The sequence below is a fragment of the Scyliorhinus torazame genome, chromosome 28 (assembly GCF_047496885.1).
Source record: "Scyliorhinus torazame isolate Kashiwa2021f chromosome 28, sScyTor2.1, whole genome shotgun sequence".
Lineage (NCBI taxonomy): Eukaryota > Metazoa > Chordata > Chondrichthyes > Carcharhiniformes > Scyliorhinidae > Scyliorhinus > Scyliorhinus torazame.
The window spans coordinates 23,208,580-23,230,615 of record NC_092734.1 but is presented as its reverse complement, the minus strand read 5'-3'; the positions used below and the strand labels follow the sequence as shown (position 1 = coordinate 23,230,615).

Here is a 22,036-nt window from a genome sequence, read left to right as displayed (position 1 = left end):
GACCCTCTCAAGGCAAACTTTATCCTCTCCAACTTGATAAACCCTGCCATATCGTTTATCCAGGCCTCCACGCTGGGGGGGTTTCGCCTCCTTCCACATTAGCAAGATCCTTCGCCGGGCTACTAGGGACGCAAAAGGCTGTATGCCTCCTGCACTCCCGGCTCGTCCACTACCCCAAATAGTGCTAGCCCCCAGCTTGGCTTGACCCGGACTTTCACCACCTTACTGTTCCCGCAACTCCCCTCCAGTGCCGGGCATGACCAAAACATATGGACATGGTTCGCCGGACTTCCTGAGCACCTCCCACATCTGTCCTCCACCCCAAAGAACCTACTCAGCCTCGCCCCCGTCACATGCGCTCTATGAACCACCTTAAATTGTATCAGGCTAAGCCTGGCACACGAGGAAGAGGAATTAACCCTACTTAGGGCCTCAGCCCATAGCCCCTCCTCAATCTCCTCCCCCAACTCCTCTTCCCATTTACCCTTCAGCTCCTCTACCAAAGCCTCCCCCCCCCCCCCCCTTCTTTCATCTCCTGGTATATCGCCGACACCTTGCCCTCTCCGACCCATACGCCCGAAATCACCCTATCTTGAATCCCCTGTGCCGGGAGTAGCAGAAATTCCCTCACCTGCCGCCTCACAAACGCCCTCACTTGCATGTACCTGAAAGCGTTTCCCGGGGGTAGCCCAAACTTCTCCTCCAGCGCCCCTAAGCTCGCAAACGTCCCGTTAATGAACAGGTCCCCCATTCTTCTAATCCCTGCCCGATGCCAGCTCTGAAACCCCCGGTCCATCCTTCCTGGGACAAACTGATGGTTATCTCTGATCGGGGACCACACCGAGGCTCCCGTCGCACCCCTGTGCCGTCTCCACTGCCCCCAGATCTTTAGCGTTGCCGCCACCTCCGGGCTCCTGGTGTACCTTGTCGGCGAGAGCGGCAGCGGTGCCATCACCAGCGCCCCCAGGCTCGTTCCTTTGCAGGACGCCATCTCCAACCTCTTCCACGCTGCCCCCTCTCCCTCCATCACCCACGTATGGATCATTGCCACGTTGGCTGCCCAATAGTAACCACCCAAATTCGGCAATGCCAACCCTCCTCTATCTCTGCTATGCTCCAGGAACCCTCTCCTTACCGTCGGGGTCTTGCTCGCCCACACAAATCCCATAATGCTCCTGCTTACCCTGTTAAAGAAGGCCTTAGTAATCACAATTGGGAGGCATTGGAATACAAAACGAAACCTCGGGAGGACCACCATTTTAACCGACTGTACCCTACCCGCCAGCGAGAGTGGCAGCATGTCCCACCTTTTAAAATCCTCCTCCATCTCTTCCACCAGCCGCATCAAATTAAGTTTGTGCAGTGCCCCCCAGCTCCTAGCTACCTGAATCCCCAAGTATCGAAAGCTCCTTTCCGTCCTCCTCAACGGTAGGTCGTCTATCCCTCTTCCCTGGTCCCCTGGATGGATCACAGAGTCGCTCTTTCCCACATTGAGCTTACAGCCCAAAAAGTCTCCAAACTCCCGTAGGATCTGCATTACTTCAACCATCCCCTCCACTGGATCCGCCACGTACAGCAACAGGTCGTCTGCGTACAGCGACACTCGATGTTCCTCTCCCCCTCGAACCACCCCCTTCGATTTCCCAGACTCCCTTAACGCCATGGCCAAAGGTTCAATTGCTAATGCAAACAGCAGAGGGGACAGAGGGCACCCCTGCCTCGCCCCTCGATACAGCCGGAAATACTCCGACCTCCGCCGGTTCGTGGCCACACTCGCCACCGGGGCTTTATACAGGAGCTTAACCCAACTAATAAACCCTCCCCTGAACCCAAACCTCCTCAACACTTCCCAGAGATACTCCCACTCTACCCGATCAAAGGCCTTCTCCGCGTCCATGACTGTCACTATCTCCGCTTCTCCCTCCACCAATGGCATCATTATCACATTTAGGAGCCTTCGCACATTAGTGTTTAACTGCCTACCCTTTATGAATCCCGTCTGGTCCTCATGAATCACCCCCGGGACACAGTCCTCAATCCTCGTCGCCAACATTTTTGCCAGCAACTTAGCATCTACGTTAAGGAGCGAGATCGGTCTATACGACCCCCATTGCAGTGGGTCCTTATCCCGCTTCAAGATCAAAGAGATCGGGATTGTCGGGGGCAGGGTCCCCCCTCCCTTGCTTCATTGAAGGTCCTTACCAGCAACGGGGCTAACAGGTCTACATACTTCCTGTAGAACTCCACCGGGAACCCATCTGGCCCCGGGGCCTTCCCTGCCTGCATGCTCCCCAGTCCTTTAACCAGCTCCTCCACCCCAATTGACGCCCCCAAACCAGCCACCTCCTGCTCCTCCACCCTTGGGAACCTCAATTGGTCCAAGAATTGCCTCATCCCGTCTTTTCCCCCTGGGGGCTGGGACCTATACAGCTCCTCGTAAAAGGCCTTAAAAGCCTCATTCACTTTCCCTGCACTCCGCACCGTAGTTCCCCGCCATCTTTGACTCCGCCTATTTCCCTCGCTGCCATCCTCTTGCGGAGCTGATGTGCCAGCATCCGACTCGCCTTCTCCCCATATTCATATATTGCCCCCTGTGCCTTCCTCCACTGTGTCTCTGCCTTCCCTGTGGTCAACAGGTCGAACTCCGTTTGGAGACTTATGCAGCCTCTGCATAGCTCCTGTCCACCCTTAAAATCTCCCCCACTAACCTCTCCCTTTCCCTGCCCTCTCTTCGCCCTATGAGCCCTGATGGAGATGAACTCTCCCCTGACCACCGCCTTCAGCGCCTCCCATACTACTCCCACCTGCACCTCCCCGTTGTCCTCCAGATACCTTTCGATACACCCCCGCACCCTCCCGTACACTTCCTCGTCTGCCAGTAATCCCACATCCAAACTCCACAATGGGCATTGGTCCCGCTCCTCATCCAGCTCTAGCTCCACCCAATGCGGGGCATGGTCTGAAATGGCTATAGCCGAATACTCCGTTCCCTCCACTTTCGGGATCAGTGCCCTGCCCAGAACAAAAAAATCTATCCAGGAGTAGGCCTTATGTACGTGGGAGAAAAAAGAAAATTCTCTGGCCAAAGGCCTGGCAAATCTCCACGGATCTACGCCCCCCATCTGGTCCATAAACCCCCTAAGCACCTTGGCCGCAGCCGGCCTCTTCCCCGTCCTAGATCTGGAGCGATCTAATGCTGGGTCCAGCACCGTGTTAAAATCCCCACCCATTATCAAGCTCCCCATCTCCAGGTCTGGAATAAGCCCCAACATCCGTTTCAAGAATCCAGCATCGTCCCAGTTTGGGGCATATACATTCACCAGTACCACCTCCGTCCACTGCAACCTACCACTCACCATCACGTATCGGCCTCCCTTGTCCGCTATGTTCTTGGCCTCAAACGACACCTGCTTTCCCACCAGTATTGCCACCCCTCTATTACAAAGAACAAAGAAATGTACAGCACAGGAACAGGCCCTTCGGCCCTCCAAGCCCATGCCGCCCGACTAAACTACAATCTTCTACACTTCCTGGGTCCGTATCTCTCTATTCCCATCCTATTCATGTATTTGTCAAGATGCCCCTTAAATGTCACTATCGTCCCTGCTGCCACCACCTCCTCCGGTAGCGAGTTCCAGGCACCCACTACCCTCTGCGTAAAAAACTTGCCTCGTACATCTACTCTAAACCTTGCCCCTCTCACCTTAAACCTATGCCCCCTAGTAATTGACCCCTCTACCCTGGGGAAAAGCCTCTGACTATCCACTCTGTCTATGCCCCTCATAATTTTGTAGACCTCTATCAGGTCTCCCCTCAACCTCCTTCGTTCCAGTGAGAACAAACCGAGTTTATTCAACCGCTCCTCATAGCTACTGCCCTCCATACCAGGCAACATTCTGGTAAATCTCTTCTGCACCCTCTCTAAAGCCTCCACATCCTTCTGGTAGTGTGGCGACCAGAATTGAACACTATACTCCAAGTGTGGCCTAACTAAGGTTCTATACAGCTGCAACATGACTTGCCAATTCTTATACTCAATGCCCCGGCCAATGAAGGCAAGCATGCCTTATGCCTTCTTGACTACCTTCTCCACCTGTGTTGCCCCTTTCAATGACCTGTGGACCTGTACTCCTATTCTTCGCATCCAGCCCCGAATGGAACACCTGTCCTACCCATCCCTTCCTTAACCTGACCTGATCTGCCACCTTCAGATGTGTCTCCTGAAGCATGACCACGTCTGCCTTCAGTCCCTTTAGGTACGCGAACACTCGGGCCCTCTTAACCGGCCCATTTAGGCCTCTCACATTCCACGTGATCAGCCGGATTGGTGTCGGTCCTGATAAGTGACCCACAGTCACGCAGGCTGCAGCATGCCGAACCGGACTCTTTTTTTATGCAGCACCACCATAGCCCGGTTGAAGCCAGCTCTCCTCCTTGCCACCTCCGCGCTCCAATCCTGGTAAACTCGGATCACCGCATTCTCCCATCTACTGCTCCGCACCTTCTTGGCCCATCTCAGCACACTTTCTTTATCCGCGAAGCGATGGAACCTTGCCACTATCGCCCTTGGCGGCTCATCAGCCTTGGGTCTCCTCGCCAGGACCCGGTGAGCCCCCTCCAACTCAAGGGGGGTCGGAGGGGCCTCCGCTCCCATCAGCGAATGGAGCATCGTACTCACATACGCCCCGGCATCAGCTCCCTCCACTCCTTCGGGAAGACTCAGAATCTGGAGGTTCTTCCTCCTCGACCTGTTCTCCAGGACCTCAATTCTCTCGGCCCACCTCCTGTGCACCGCCTCGTGCGCCTCCATTTTTACCGCCAGGCCCAGGATCTCGTCCTCGTTATCATTCATTTTATCTTTCACCTCACGAAGCTCCACCGCCTGGGTCTCCTTCAGCCCCTCGATCGCCAACAGCATTGGCGCCAGCACCTCCTTTTTAAGCTCCTCCACACAGCGCTTAAGGAACTCCTGCTGGTCCAGCCCCCATGCTGCTCGATCTCCGCCATCTTGCTTTTCCCCCCTCGTTTTTGCCGCTGCTCCAGAGCCTCTTTACTTGCCGCTCCACCGCTGATCTCGGCCATATACCGTAAGGGGGGACCTTACTGCACCTTCCCACACGGGATCAAATCAAAAAGGTTCCGTTGGGGCTCCTCTGGAGAGCCCGAAAGTCCGTTGTCGCAGGAGCTGCCGAAACGTGCGGCTTAGCTCCGCATCGCCACAACCGGAAGTCCGTAAAACATTTTCTTAAAATCCACGTAGACAACATTCGGCACATTCCCTTCATTAACCTTCTCGGTTACTTGATCAAAAAAAATGAACTCATTAATCATGATTGGCCTTTTACAAATCTGTGCTGGCCCTCCTTAATCAACTCAAACCTCTCTAAATACCAGTCGACTATTTGCCCGATTAAGGATTCCAAAACCGTACTCATGACTTGACATTAGACTAACTGGTCTGTAGTTGCTGGGACTGTCTTTGCACCCTTTCTTGAATAAGGATGTCACATTTGCAACTTTCCAATCCTCTGGACCTCATATCCAGGGAAGTTTGAAAAACTAAGACAATCCTATCCCTCATATCATTCAACAACCTGGGTTTGCAAACCGCCCGGAGCAGTGGCATATTTATCTACCCCAAGCATAGCCAACCTATCAGGAATTCCCTCCCTTTCAATTTTCACACTATCCATTGTCTTCACTTTTTCTGTTTCGATCGATAATTTTTCCTTACCGAGTAAACAGCAATACAAAGAACTCATCAAGTATTCCACCCTTGCCCTGCACCGCTCAGCATATATCACCCTCTTTGTCCATAAAGGACCCAATCGACCTCTTATATGAAATCCTTAAAGTCCTTAAATGAAACCCTTCAAAGAAGCACCCTACCTAGGCCCACTCCCCTGGCCTATCCCCTAACCCTGTAACTCTATCTAACCTTTGGACATGAAGGAGCAATGTAGCATGGCCAATCCACCTAACCTGCACATCTTTGGACTGTAGGAGGAAACCGGAGCACCCGGAGGAAACCCATGCAGACACGGGGTGAAAGTGCAAACTCCACAGAGACAGTTACCCAATGCCAGAATCGAACCAGGGACCATGGCGCAGTGAGGCTGCAGTGCTAACCACTGTGCCACTGCGCATGCTGGTAGATTTTTGGGTTTCCTTTGATCGTAAATAGCAGCATTTAAGCAGATCTGGCGAATAAGACAACTCCGTTTTTCCAGCCTCAGAAGATAATGATTTTACATACACTCAATATTAAGTTGTCCCTCTCCTTAATAGCTCTCCCAGCTCTCACTGTGTGCTCTCTCAGACACGGTGTGGTTTCAATGGATGTTGTGTTTAAAGGTGGTATGCTACTTTTTGATCTGTTCTCTAATGTTTAACCAGTAATTAATTCCAATGTAATGAAAAGCCAAATTAGTTAAGGTAGCTAAATACTTTTGGAATCCGTCAATAGCGTTTTAAATGCTACCCAAATGTCAAAAGGTGCAACTATGTTTAATTTCCTGAAAACAAAATACTAAAGGCAAGGAAACATTGACGAGAATCATCTTTGTTTATTGTCAATATCAAATTATAAAGAAAAGAATGTTGTCATAATGGCATACAGTTGTCTTTCTTTGAACAATATTACAAGTGCCCAAATAACTCCAGAGCTTAAGGATTTTAAAAACTGTGCGTTTGCAGATTTGATTTGGTATTTTACAGCAACATTTGCCTGCATAAATATTTCTGTGCTACACTTTATTTTATTCTCACTATATAAGTTTGCTATTCTGAATAAACTAAAAAACAGAAGAGACTGAGGTAATCTGCTAAGCGGATACCATTTCATGATGGTAAGTTGCACAAATTTCAAATGACAAATATCTTGAGGTCAGTTACAACTGGGCCGAGTTTAAAAACTGTCGAAATAAACTAAAAATAAACAAGTTATGCAATTTGAAGTTTTCTGAAAGAAGAAAACAGCCAACATGGTTTTTACCTCATACTTTCTTCCATTACCAATGCCATAATTACTGCCAGGTTGATAAAAAAATTAACTCCCAAAACATTCACTGCCAAAATCAACACTTCATGGTTTCATCGAGAGATGCAAATTAAAATCATGAAAAGACAATCAAGAAGATAGTTCATGACCACCAACTTGATCAAAACACTTTCAAGGCTTTGTCATCTACTCTTTAAGGTGTTCACAGTTTCTGAATATTCATTTTTAGTAGCAGATTGACAAAAACAAATGAAAAGCTAAGTACAGAATTCTTAATGCAGGGTGTGGGAAGTAAGGAGAGGTTACTTTTTAAATGGACAGCAGTTCCTATTCTTAGATTTAACAAAGGACTTCTTGATCCCACTTATTTTTATATTAATGAAAACATCAATGAAAGTCTGGTGCTTCTGGGAATGTGCAACCTGAACGCCTAATGATGACATTTGCTGCATAATGACCAGCTTGGATGCATTTTTCAAGAGGATGATCATAAACCAGTTGCGACAGAAAACCTACAAAGAAAAACAGTAAAAATTAACAGGCAAAGCATTAAAAAGCTTTACATACACAAGTAAGTACACCACATTGTTTTTGCACAGGTCATAGATACATGCAGGGCACTTGATTATATTTTCCATTGATAAAACCAGCCTTTTGTCAATCTTCACCTTCTTATCTTTGGGCAGTGGCCTGGCTATCAAGGTCAGTACAAAGGAATTGCAGCTTTTCTTTTCACAACTTAATGTTAAATTGTGACTTGTTTCTGCTTTAAGAATAACACTTGATGAGATGCAGTGTGGCATACTTTGAAGCTTGATATTTCAAGATGTGCAATTTAATAGGAAGGTCCCATGACTCCCTTTGGTGGGCAATGGATAAATGGATCCCATAACATTGCACCGAGACACAGAAACCAGAAAATTCATTACTTTCATCTCCCTGTCTGTGCTGTAATAGCAGATCTCGGGTGGTAATGGACTCTCTTGATAATTGGCCTCAAGTGCTACCCAGACTAGTGTGGTGCAGGGAGAGGTTAGGGTAGGACTTGATGGTGATGCCTCTCACAGTTCAACAGTTTGTCAGCACTCACTGTATGGAAGATTGCCCACACAGGTGAGGAACAATCAAATGTTTTTGCCTTAAGATATCATGTCCACAAGTGGTTTGGTGGAGAGGAAATATAAATATTATTCTTCATCCTTTGAAAGATAATACAAAAATAACTGTATTTTTGGGATTTCTCTTTGAATATAGGGACATCTCCCCCCCCCCCCCCCCCTGCCCCCGTGTTCCTTATCTTGTTAAATCTGATTCCAAGAGTCTGACACACCACAATGTGCATTTTCTTCATTCTAAATTATTTATTAATGATTAGGAGAGGGCAAGAATGAGCAACAAAATGTTTAAGTAATCATGAGTCAAAGGAGGTTTTCTTCAAATATTCAATTCACATACACATAGTAAATCAGTTTTCTTTTCGGAAGATTATTAAATAAACTACTAATTGGGATGAGGCAAATAATTCTCATCACATCTTCTGAATGGAGGAAAAGAAATGTGATCAAAGACCAGATTTTCAATATTCATATTTTTGAAGCAACATTTATCAGCCTTTTACTTTCTCGAGTATATTTAAATAAAGCCAAAACATGATGAAATAAAAAACTGCAGCTAAATTCATCCACTCGGACACACGGCTGAGTACCAATTTCCTTCTCTTGCAGTTAAATCAATACAGTGTTTGAGTAAACAAAGTTAAAGCTTTATTAGAGTGATCTGCTTGTTCTGTAACATCTACTTGATGTCCTGGTTACAAAGCAGCCTAATGCACACAAGTAATCAGGTGTTACTCAACAAAAGTAGCCAGGAACTGGAACACTTGGGAGCATCGATAATATCTCCATATTCAATAGTTAACAATCCCCCAGAATTTTGCAACTCTAGGTGCTAGAGGCTTGGTTATCTATCACCACATTCTCTCAATAATTTAGCGGCAACACTTTTGCCAGAAATATGGCTTACTAGTTAAAGAACGAATATAAAAGATAGAGAGACTAATTGAATTTGCAGTTTGTGCTAATTATCATAAATTGTTTAACTTAAAACATTGAGAAATAATATTCTGAGTCAAATCGTTGTGTAATTCGGAACGGAATAACCTACTCTGCAGATGCACCAAAAAAACAGGGTGAATTTAATGTGTGTGTGTGTGTGTGGGGGGGGGGGGACTAGCCTTGTCCTGGTATTGCTTGAAACTCTCCACTAGTAGAGGGTTCTGGAGGCTGGCACAAAGGGGGTGCCCATCTTAGAATGTGCCTCCAATGGGCACACCCTTTAGCTCGAGGTCATGCAACAGCAGGTTCATCATAGAATTTACAGTGCACCAGGAGGCCATTCGGCCCATCGGGTCTGCACTGGCTCTTGGAAAGAGCACCCTACCCAAGGCCAACACCTCCACCCTATCCCCATAACCCAGTAACCCCACCCAACACTAAGGGCAATTTTGGACACTAAGGACAATTTATCATGGCCAATCCACCTAACCTGCACATCTTTGGACTGTGGGAGGAAACCGGAGCATCCGGAGGAAACCCACGCACACACGGGGAGGATGTGCAGACTCCGCACAGACAGTGACCAAGCCGGGAATCGAACCTGGGACCCTGGAGCTGTGAAGCAATTGTGCTATCCACAATGCTACCGTGCTACCCTCCTTCATTCCACCTTCCCCAGTTGCATGTGTTATTGTGGCAATTTGCCCATTAATTTGCCAGGTAAGGGCCTCAATAGGCCTGAGGGCAGGTGGGTTGGCTGGCACCCTACTCGCCCACCACATAATAGGGGACCAGAAATGGGTGGGATTAACCACCTGATTGTTCTATTTTACATGTCCCCTGCCTGCAAATATGCTTTGGCGGGGGGGGGGGGCTCCCAATGAGCCTAAATCAACAATACTTTTATTTCTTTGTAATTTAGAGTATCCAATTCATTTTTTCCAATTAAGGGGCATATAGCGTGGATAATCCACCTAGCCTGCATATCTTTGGGTTCTCGGAGCAAAACCCACGCAAACAGGGGGGAGAATGTGCAAACTCCAGACGGACAGTGACCCAGAGACGGGATCGAACCTGGAACCTCTACGCTGTGAGGCAGCAGTGCTAACCACTGCATCGTGCTACCCCTAAATCACAGTTGAAAATAATGTGGACATCTTGCAAAAGTCACGGAACCACCAACATATCAGGTAGTAAAACTGTACTGAATTGCACTTTAAACACATAGGTGTTAGCTGGAGGCACGTTATAAAATGCCGGTACAAAATGATATATACATGGCAGCACAATGCAGAGAGCAATCCATCATGTTGGAAAAACGTTGATGAATGGGGCAGCATGTTAGCACAAATGGCTACCACTGTGGCTTCACAGAGCCAGGGTCTCAGGTTCGATTCCCTGCTGGGTCACTGTTTGTGCAGAGTCTGCACGTTCTCCCAGTGTCTGCATGGGTTTCCTCTAGGTGCTCTGGTTTCCTCCCACAGTTAAAAGACGTGCAGGTTAGGTGGATTGGCCATGCTAAATTGCCCTTCGTGTCCAAAAAGGTTAGGAGGGGTTATTGGGTTACGGGGATGGGGTGGAAGTGAGGGCTTAAGTGGGTCGGTGCAGACTCGATGGGCCGAATGTCCTCTTTCTGCATTGTATGTTATATGAATGCACGGAATCGCATTAATATTGTTCCCTTGTGCTGTTATCGTCAGGTTGTTTGTCTTTCATGCCGGTAATACAAAGAACAAAGTACAATGAACTGCGGTACATACTCGTGCGACTTGGCCAACGTTGTCCACCTCATACGCTGCAGGAAAGGATGTCCCGAAGCGTGGTACATTGGCGAGACCATGCAGACGCTGCGACAACGAATGAACGGGCATCGCGCAACAATCACCAGGCAGGAATGTTCCCTTCCAGTCGGGGAACACTTCCGCAGTCAAGGGCATTCAGCCTCTGATCTCCGGGTAAGCGTTCTCCAAGGCGGCCTTCAGGACGCGCGACAACGCAGAATCACCGAGCAGAAACTTATAGCCAAGTTCCGCACACATGAGTGCGGCCTCAACCGGGACCTGGGATTCATGTCGCATTACATTCATCCCCCACCATTTGGCCTGGGAAATCCTACCAACTGTCCTGGCTTGATACAATTCACACCTCTTTAACCTGGGGTTACCCCATCTCTGGATCTGTAAAGATTTAATCACCTGCTAATGCTCGCATTCCAAGCATTGTCTGGCATCTTTGAATTTGTCGATATATGTGTTTCTGGAACATACCTCTTCATTCACCTGAGGAAGGAGCAGCGCTCCGAAAGCTAGTGACATTGAAACAAACCTGTTGGACTTTAACCTGGTGTTGTAAGACTTCGTACTGTGCTCACCCCAGTCCAACGCCGGCATCTCCACATCAAAGAAAAGTACAGCACAGGAACAGACCCTTCGGCCCTCCAAGCCAGTGCCGACCATGCTGCCTGTCTAAACTAAAATCTTCTACACCTCCTGGAGTCCGTATCCCTCTATTTCCATCCTATTCAAGTATTTGTTATAATCCCATGTCTTGATTACAGTTTAATGACTAAACAGGGAACACCTTTCCAAAAGGGATAAGAGCGAAGAAGAAAAGGGAAGGCAACAATTTGTAGCACGTCATCTTTAGTTAAAGTTTTTTTTGGCTAGGCCCATGTCCAAAGATTTTAACCTGCCAAAACAACACAAGTAATCTGACTTCAGGAAAGGAGTAAAATCAATGACACTGAAAGAAGGATTGGGTGGATAAATAAGCCAAACGATGGGAAATGGGAGAAAGAGAGAGATAGCAGGATGCAAAGTGATGTTTATATTTGTATTTGAATTGTGCTTTACACATTCATTTAAACATAAAAGATCGCACTGCACCATTTGAAGAAGAGGGCTCTGACCAAGATTTAACTATCAAACCACCAAAACAGATTAACAAGACATGACTTCCGGGTGCGGCGATGACCAGCTGAGTCGCACGTTTCGGCAGCTCCCTGTGAAACGGACTTTTGGGCTCTTGATAGGAGCCCCAACGGCAATTTTAACGGCTGAAAACACCGTGCGGTAAACCAGAAGGGTGTTCCCCCCTGGACACGGATGGAAAAAGGAGAGGAAAGTGGCCGGATTGCAGCGGATCCTTTGGAACAACGGCAAGGAAGGCAAGCAGAAACCAAGATGGTGTCGGAAGGTGGCAGTTTAATATGGGGCCCTGAACAACAAGAGTTTTTGAAACGCTGCGTGGAGGAGATAAAAAAGGAAATGAAGAAAGAGTTGTTGGCCCCGATATTACAGGCGATTGAAGGGCTGAAAGAGGAACAAAAGACCCAGGAGCAGGAGCTTCGGGTCGTGAAGGCGAAAGCAGCAGAGAATGAAAACGACATACAGGGCCTGGTGGTGAAGTCGGAGATACAGGAGGCACACCAGAAACGATCTGTGGAGAGGTTGGAGGCACTGGAAAATAACGCAAGGAGGAACAACTTGAGGATTCTTGGCCTTCCTGAAGGTGTGGAGGGGGCGGACGTCGGGGCATATGTGAGCACGATGCTGCACTCGTTAATGGGAGTGGAGGCCCCGACGGGTCCGTTGGAGGTGGAGGGAGCATACCGAGTTATGGTGCGAGGATCGAGAACAGGAGAAGCTCCCAGAGCCATAGTGGTGAGATTTCTCCGTTTTAAGGATAGAGAAATGGTCCTTAGATGGGCGAAGAAAACTCGGTGTAGTAAATGGGAGAACGCGGTGATCCGCGTCTATCAAGATTGGAGTGCGGAGGTGGCGAGAAGGAGGGCGAGCTTTAATCGGGCCAAAGCGGTACTTCACAAAAAAAAGATAAAGTTTGGAATGCTGCAACCGGCAAGACTGTGGGTCACATATCAAGGGAGGCACCACTACTTTGAGACGGCGGATGAAGCGTGGACTTTTATTGTAGAAGAAAAATTGGAATGATTGGACTACGAAAATGAACGTTTGGACAAAGTGGTGGGACGAGTGGGCGGGGGGCGAAGAGGGATTGTATGATTAATCCTGCGGTATGGTAACTTTTCTTTCTCCCACAGGTGGTGATGGGGGGAGGTGGGGAGGGAGAGGAGATGGGGCGTTGGCCATGGGAGGCGGGGCCGAGGGAGAGGCGCGGGCTTGGTTCCCGCGCTATGATAATTATGGCGGGAATAGAGAAGCAGGAAGGAGGGGGCGCCGCACGGGGCGAGCCGTGATCACGGGGGGAAGCCGAGGTCAGCCAGAGTTTGCTGACTTCTGGGAGCAACATGGGGGGAGTAATTACGCTAGCGGGGGGTCTAGCGGGGGGGGGGGGGGGGGGGGAGGGGGGAATTACTGGGTTGCTGCTGCTGGGGAAAGGGGGGAGTGGGTACGGGAAAGGATGGGCGGGGGGGCACCGTCTGGGAGAAATACAGCCGCGTGGGAACTGGGCGAGAAGCTGGAAAAAGATGATGGCTAACCGGCAAGGGGGGGGGGGGTGGGAAGCCCCCCAACTCGGCTGATCACGTGGAACGTGAGGGGGCTTAACGGGCCGATAAAGAGGGCACGAGTACTCGCACACCTTAAGAAACTTAAAGCAGATGTGGTCATGTTACAGGAAACGCACCTGAAACTGATAGATCAGGTTAGGTTGCGCAAAGGATGGGTAGGGCAGGTGTTCCATTCGGGGCTGGATGCGAAAAACAGGGGGGTGGCTATATTAGTGGGGAAGCGGGTAATGTTCGAGGCAAAGACTATAGTGGCGGATAACGGGGGAAGATACGTGATGGTGAGTGGCAAATTACAGGGAGAGATGGTGGTGTTGGTAAACGTGTATGCCCCGAATTGGGACGATGCCAATTTTATGAGGCGAATGCTAGGACGCATCCCAGACCTAGAGACCGGAAAGCTGATAATGGGGGGAGACTTTAACACGGTGTTGGAACCAAGGCTGGATAGGTCGAAGTCCAGGACTGGTAGGAGGCCGGCAGCAGCCAAGGTGCTCAAGGATTTTATGGAGCAGATGGGAGGGGTGGACCCGTGGAGATTCAGTAGACCTAGGAGTTCTCGTTTTTCTCCTATGTCCATAAAGTCTATTCACGCATAGACTTTTTTGTGTTGGGTAGGGCATTGATCCAGAGGGTGAGGGGAACGGAATATACGGCTATAGCCATTTCGGATCATGCCCCACACTGGGTAGACTTGGAGATAGGGGAGGAAACAAGAGGGCGTCCACCCTGGAGAATGGACATGGGACTAATGGCGGATGAGGGGGTGTGCTTAAGGGTGAGGGGATGCATTGAAAAGTACTTGGAACTCAATGACAATGGGGAGGTTCAGGTGGGAGTGGTCTGGGAGGCGTTGAAGGCGGTGGTTAGGGGGGAGCTGATATCAATAAGGACACATAAAGGGAAGCAGGAGAGTAAGGAACGGGAGCGGTTGTTGCAAGAACTTTTGAGGGTGGACAGACAGTATGCGGAAGCACCGGAGGAGGGACTGTATAGGGAAAGGCAAAGGCTGCATGTGGAATTTGACTTGCTGACCACAGGCACTGCAGAGGCACAATGGAGGAAGGCGCAGGGTGTACAGTATGAATATGGAGAGAAGGCGAGCAGATTGCTGGCACACCAATTGAGGAAAAGGGGAGCAGCGAGGGAAATAGGGGGGGTGAGAGACGAAGATGGAGAGACGGACCGGGGAGCGGAGAGAGTGAATGAAGTGTTTAAGACATTTTATAAAAAATTGTATGAAGCTCAACCCCCGGATGGGAGGGAGAGAATGATGGAGTTTTTGGATCGGCTGGAAATTCCCAAGGTGGAAGAGCAGGATAGGATGGGATTGGGAGCACAGATCACGGTAGAAGAAGTGGTGAAAGGAATTAGGAACATGCAGACGGGAAAGGCCCCGGGACCGGACGGATTCCCAGTTGAATTTTACAGAAAATATTTGGACTTGCTCGCCCCGCTACTGACGAGGACCTTCAACGAGGCAAAGGAAAGGGGACAACTGCCCCCGACTATGTCAGAAGCAACGATATCGCTTCTTTTAAAGAAGGAAAAGGATCCGCTACAATGCGGGTCCTACAGACCAATCTCCCTCCTCAATGTAGATGCCAAGGTCTTGGCCAAGGTAATGGCAATGAGAATAGAGGAATGTGTCCCGGGGGTGGTTCATGAGGACCAAACTGGGTTTGTGAAGGGGAGACAGCTGAACACGAACATACGGAGGTTGTTAGGGGTAATGATGATGGCCCCACCAGAGGGTGAAACGGAGATAGTAGTGGCGATGGATGCCGAGAAAGCATTTGATAGAGTGGAGTGGGATTATCTGTGGGAGGTGTTGAGGAGATTTGGGTTCGGAGAGGGGTATGTTAGATGGGTGCAGCTGTTGTATAGGGCCCCAGTGGCGAGTGTGGTCACGAATGGACGGGGATCGGCATGATGTCCTCTGTCCCCATTACTGTTTGCACTGGCAATTGAGCCCCTGGCGATAGCGCTGAGAGGTTCCAAGGGATGGAGGGGAATACTTAGGGGAGGAGAAGAACACCGGGTATCTTTATATGCGGATGATCTGCTACTATATGTGGCGGATCCAGCGGAGGGGATGCCAGAAATAATGCGGATACTTGGGGAGTTTGGGGATTTTTCAGGGTATAAATTGAACATGGGGAAGAGTGAGCTGTTTGTGGTGCATCCAGGGGAGCAGAGTAGAGAAATAGAAGACCTACCGTTGAGGAAGGTAACAAGAGACTTTCGTTACCTGGGGATCCAGATAGCTAAGAATTGGGGCACATTGCACAGGCTAAATTTGACGCGGTTGGTGGAACAGATGGAGGAAGATTTCAAGAGATGGGATATGGTAGCATTGTCAATGGCAGGGAGGGTGCAGGCGGTTAAGATGGTGGTCCTCCCGAGATTCCTTTTTGTGTTTCAGTGTCTCCCGGTGGTGATCACGAAGGCTTTTTTCAAAAGGATAGAAAAGAGTATCATGGGTTTTGTTTGGGCCGGGAAGACTCCGAGAGTGAGGAAGGGATTCTTACAGCGTAGTAGGGATAGGGGGGGGCTGGCACTACCGAGCCTAAGTGAGTATTATTGGGCCGCTAATATTTCAATGGTGAGTAAGTGGATGGGAGAGGAGGAAGGAGCGGCGTGGAAGAGATTAGAGAGGGCGTCCTGTAGGGGGACCAGCCTGCAGGCTATGGTGACAGCCCCATTGCCGTTCTCACCAAGGAACTATACCACGAGTCCGGTGGTGGTAGCTACACTAAAGATTTGGGGACAGTGGAGACGACATAGGGTAAAGACCGGAGCACTGGGGGGGTCCCCGATAAGAAACAACCATAGGTTTGCCCCGGGGGGAATGGATGGGGGATATGGAATGTGGCAAAGAGCAGGTATAACGCAATTGAAAGATCTATTTGTGGATGGGAAGTTTGCGAGTCTGGGAGCGCTGACCGAGAAATATGGGTTGCCCCAAGGGAATGCATTCAGGTACATGCAATTGAGGGCTTTTGCGAGGCAACAGGTGAGGGAATTCCCGCAGCTCCCGACACAAGAGGTGCAGGACAGAGTCATCTCAAAGAAATGGGTGGGGGACGGTAAGGTGTCGGATATATATAGGGAAATGAGAGACGAAGGGGAGACTATGATGGACGAACTAAAAGGGAAATGGGAAGAAGAGCTAGGGGAGGAGATTGAGGAGGGGATGTGGGCAGATGCCCTAAACAGGGTAAACTCGTCGTCCTCGTGCGCCAGGCTAAGCCTGATTCAGTTTAAGGTATTACACAGGGCACATATGACTGGAACACGGCTCAGTAAATTTTTTGGGGTGGAGGATAGGTGTGCGAGGTGCTCGAGAAGCCCAGCGAATCATACCCATATGTTTTGGTCATGCCCGGCACTACAGGGGTTTTGGATGGGGGTGACAAAGGTGCTTTCGAAAGTAGTAGGAGTCCGGGTCGAACCAAGCTGGGGGTTGGCTATATTTGGGGTTGCACAAGAGCCGGGAGTGCAGGAGGCGAAAGAGGCCGATGTTTTGGCCTTTGCGTCCCTAGTAGCCCGGCGCAGAATACTGCTAATGTGGAAAGACGCCAAGCCCCCGGGGGTGGAGACCTGGATAAATGATATGGCGGGGTTCATAAAGTTAGAGCGGATTAAGTTCGTCCTAAGGGGGTCGGCTCAAGGGTTTACTAGGCGGTGGCAACCGTTCGTCGAATATCTTGCGGAAAGATAGATGGGGGAGAACAAAGAAGGCAGCAGCAGCGGCCCAGGACTTGGGGGGGGGGGGGGGGGGGGGGGGGAGAGGGATGGGGGGGATGGGGGGGGGGGGGGGGGTGTGGCCTGAGACAAGGCAGTTGCCAATTAGGGCTAGTTTTTATTTTTTGTTATTTAATATTTATTTATTTGTTGTTGTTTTTGTTTAAATTTAAAAAGGTCATTATTATCTGTATTGTTACAATGTTGTGTAAAGGATGCACAATGTACTGTGTTGGTTGACCAAAAATTTTCAATAAAATATTATTTAAAAAAAAAAACAAGACATTTACCTAATTTGTGTTTTCGGAATCTTGATATATGCAAACTGTTGTGTTTTGCTGCATAACAACATCATAACTACTATTCAAACGGTGTTCACTGGCTATGAAGCAATTTTAGATAACTTGAGGACAACAAAGGTTCTATTATTAATCTACGTTTTTCCCCTTAATCAAGTTTTTTTGATGAATAATTTGGTTTACTACCAGCTTCCTTTCTTCAAAACGATGGTATGTAAACTGAATAAGATTACAAAACCATTTGAGTCAGTTTGTTTGGCCTGAACTGCTTGCAGCTTAAGGATCAATAAGTTTGTAATGAATTCAATAATTTTGCATCCGTTGTCATAAACATGGTAACCACTTCCAAAGAAGCTATATTTTCCATTACTCTAGCGATCTATTGTAATCCTACAGGGAAATTAATTCAGCATTAGGAATACAAATCTTTTCATCTTATTCTGTTGAATTTACATGGAACAAAATTATCATTTTTTTCTTCAAATTTTCCTCATAGTCCTCAACTAGTTCTCCCAATTCAAGTGCCTTTCATCTGACTGAGTTCACCTTTATAGGAGGTTTGAAATTCTATCCCATGGACATCCAGAATTTACGTTTGCTCAGACACGGTGCTACGATGTTGAGTGTAACTTTTGGATTTTATAAATATTGCCAAAGGCTATCAATACCAAGCACTGTATGAAGAGGCAGTTCACAAATTTCAAATCTCAAAGAAAATATACATTATGTTAAGGGATAAAAACAGCAAAAGAAAACTGGTTGAAATGTGGCTAAGAGAAGTTAAAGATAGTGTCAGAATAAAGAGGCGGCTTAGAATGTCACCAAAAAGAATAGCAATCTTGAGGATTGAAAGGATAGCCACGGAATTGATAGAGAGAAAGCAGATTAGAAAAGTTTCTATGAGTATGTAAAAAGGAAGGGATTAGCGAAAGTAAACACGATCCCTTACACGCAGCGACAGAAGAAATTCCAATGAGGAATAAAGAAACAAATATTTTGCATCTGGAGACACAAAAAACATTCAAGAAATAGCAGGGAACGAAGGATCTAGCAATCTTGCTCCTATTTCACATGCCCTGCTTGCACAGATTCAACTTCATTTGTTATCAGTTTAGTCTGTAGTGGACCACCCCAGTCATAATGTGCTAACTTTTTAAGATGTTGCACCACAGATTGGAAGGCTGTGCGTTTACACTACAGCCTACAGTACACCACATGGCAGTTCTCAGGATCATCGGCATTTTCAGATTCTGAGACAGCGACCTGCCAAATGGAAAGAAAGTCAACACAGGCTGTTCATGTGCCTGTCCTATAATGGTAGACTCAAATCAGCAGTCAGTGGACCATGAAACAAATCATCCACTTACCCTCTTAGTTAGGGAATTACATATTAGATCAAATTTACAGCACAGAACCACACCATTTTAATCAAACTGGTGAATGCCAGATTGTATATTTCTCCTTCCATATCTCACAGTTTCCTTCTCCCTCACATATCCAACAAGCTTCCCCTTAAATGCTTTAATGCTAGCTGTTTCAGCAAGTGCCACATTCTCTGAAAATAAATTCTTCCTACGTCCTTTGGCCAGATCATGTCTATCTTGTGCGCCCTTGATTTGGGCATTGACAGGTGGTAATTATATCCACGTTAGCATGGCCCTTCATCACTCTGAATATCCCAGAGTCTCCTCTTAGTCTTTAATTTCCTGAGGACAGAGCTCCAGTCTAATAATCTCATAATAATCTTTATTATTGTCACAAGTAGGCTTACATTAACACTGCAATGAAGTTACTGTGAAAATCCCCTAGTCGCCACATTCCGGCGCTTGTTCGGGCACACCGAGGGAGAATTCAGAATGTCTAATTCACCGAACAAGCATGTCTTTCGGGACGTGTGGGAGGAAACCGGAGCATCCAGAGGAAACACACGCAGACGCGGGGAGAACGTGCAGACTCCACACAGACAGTGACCCAAGCCAGGAATCGAACCAAGACCCTTGTGCTGTGAAGCAACAGTGCGAACCCACTGTGCTTCCGTGCCGCAGTCTACTCAATCTTTTTCCGATAACTGCTTCTTCCAAATTTTAGTATAATTCTTGTAAACGTATTCTGCAGTCTCTGTTGCTTCAATGTAATTTTGTTAGTCTGGAGACCAGAACCGTACACAGCACTCCAAAGTGTGATTTGGCCGAGGTTCCACATAAGTTTATAATTTTCCCCATTCTATATTCGGTTTCTATAACATGGGACCTTAGTACTTTGCTTGCACTCTTCATGGTCTCGTCAACTTGTGCTACTATATTTAGAAATTTATTCATCTGTATTTCCAAATCTCTGCTCTGCCAACCCACTTAGCATCTTAGCTTCTAGCAATAAGTGGCTTCCTTATTCCTCCTATCAAAATGATCCACTTCACACTTGCTATGGAATACCTCCACCCACTCAAAACCTGTTTATGTCTTCCCCTATATTAGTGTAGTCCTTTATGTGAATGGCGATATCCTTGGAGTTTGGGATCATTTGCAAATTTTAATAGCACACACCTCCGATTCCCAAGATCAAATAATTTATGTATGTGGTAAACAACAGTGGTCATTTTCTGACAATATAAATGTGTACTAGTAAACAAATATTTTGTATTTCTGCGTCAAAAATTAAATGCCAAGTTCATATTTTCAGTTACAATTTTGGCACAGATAAGTTTCACAGTATTTATTGGAGCAATGATCCCTGATGGCTTAAATTGCTCAGATACTGGTTTGAACAAGAATAGGAAGGTAATAAACATGCAGTGTTTTTGAGACGGCATTTTTCACAAAATTACATCTTTTGGCATACAACTCAAACACCGAAGATATTTACCTCCAACAAAGGCATCACCAGCTCCATTAGTATCGACAATCTCATCTTGTTTAATATCCAGGACAGGGTAGGCTATTACATTATCAACTGTGAGAAAGATGGAAAATGATACATATTATAATGAAAAATTGTAATCAAATACAGTAAACCTTATGTTACCCAGCTCTCTGCCACCTGGACTTCACTACTCAGCGGAATTTTGATGTTCCCTGAATACAAATTGTCACTTTACCAACCGGAAGCAATTCCAAAGCGATTACGAGGATTAGTGGGAAGCTAAGGATTGGGAAGCCTTTAAAAGCAAACAGAGGACAACTAAAAATGCAATAAGTGGGGAGAAGATGAAATATGAGTGTAAGCTAGCTAGTAATCTAAAAGGAGATTGCAAGAGTTTTTTTTCGATATATGAAAGGTAAGAGAGAGGCAGGAATAGACAATGGACCACTGGAAAATGAGGCTGGAGAAGTAGTAATAGCAAACAAAGAAATGGCAGAGGAACTGAATAGGTACTGTGCATCAGTCTTCAGGGTGAAAGACACCAGTGGCATACCAGAACTTCAAGAGAGTCAGGGACAGAGGTGAGTGCAGTGGCCATCACCAAGGAGGTGGTGTTGGGGAAGCTTAGGTCTGAAGGTGGATAAATCATCTGGACCGGATGTACTACATCCCAGGATTCGAAAGGAGATTGCTGAGGACATTGTGGAAGCATTGGTAGTGAGCTTTCAGGAATCACTGGAGTTTAGGGAGGGTCCCAGAGGAGTGGAAAATGGCTCATGTAACACCCCTGTTTAAGAAGGGTGGGAGGCAGAATACGGGAAATTATAGGCCGGTTAGCCTGACTTCTGTTGCTGGTCAGATTTTTAGAGTCTATTATTAAGGAAATGAAATGAAAATGAAAATCACTTATTGTCACAAGTAGGCTTCAAATGAAGTTACTGTGAAAAGCCCCTAGTCACCACATTCCGGCGCCTGTTCGGGGAGGCTGGTACGGGAATTGAATTGTGCTGCTGGCCTGCCTTGGTCTGCTTTCAAAGCCAGCGATTTAGCCCAGTGTGCTAAACCAGCCCCTTAGATGAGATTGCAGAGTACCTGGAAGTGCATGGTAAAATAGGGCCGAGTCACCACGGTTTTGCCACGGTCATGCTCGACAAATCTGTTAGAATTCTTTGAGGCGGTAACGAGGGAGTTAGACAAAGGAGAGCCAGTGGACATGATCTATTTGGATTACCGGAAGGCCTTTGACAAGGTGCAGTGCAGGATGTACTAAATAAGATAAGAGCCCATGGTGTTAGCGGCAAAGTACTGGCATGGATAGAAGATTGGCTGACTGGCAGAAGGCAGAGAGTGGGGTTAAAGGGGTCGTTTTCAGGATGGCAGCCAGTGACTTATGTTTCGCTGGGGTCAGTGTTGGAACTATTCACGATATAGATTAACGATCTGGAAGGAGGAACTGAGGGCATTGTTCCTAAATTTGCAGATGATACAAAGATATGAAGAGGGACAGGTAGTATTGAGGAAGTGGGGAGGCTGTAGAAGGACTTTGGACAGGCTAGGAGAGTGGGCAAAGAAGTTGCAGCTGAAATACAAT

The 22,036-nt window shown here is 47.5% G+C and overlaps 1 protein-coding gene across 9 annotated transcripts in view; it reads right to left on the bottom strand.

The window, feature by feature from the left end:
• Positions 1–6,546: 6,546 nt before the first annotated feature.
• LOC140403578 (adenosine kinase-like) overlaps positions 6,547–22,036 on the bottom strand; it is a 314,037-nt gene continuing 298,547 nt past the window's right edge. For all 9 annotated transcript variants that reach the window (XM_072491639.1, XM_072491640.1, XM_072491645.1 and 6 more), the window contains 2 exons: positions 20,449–20,535; positions 6,547–7,512 (listed from right to left, as the gene is read on the bottom strand). In XM_072491639.1, the coding sequence (XP_072347740.1) occupies positions 7,388–7,512; positions 20,449–20,535 (212 nt within the window). In that variant the 3' untranslated portion in view covers positions 6,547–7,387. The remainder of the gene's footprint in view (positions 7,513–20,448; positions 20,536–22,036) is intronic.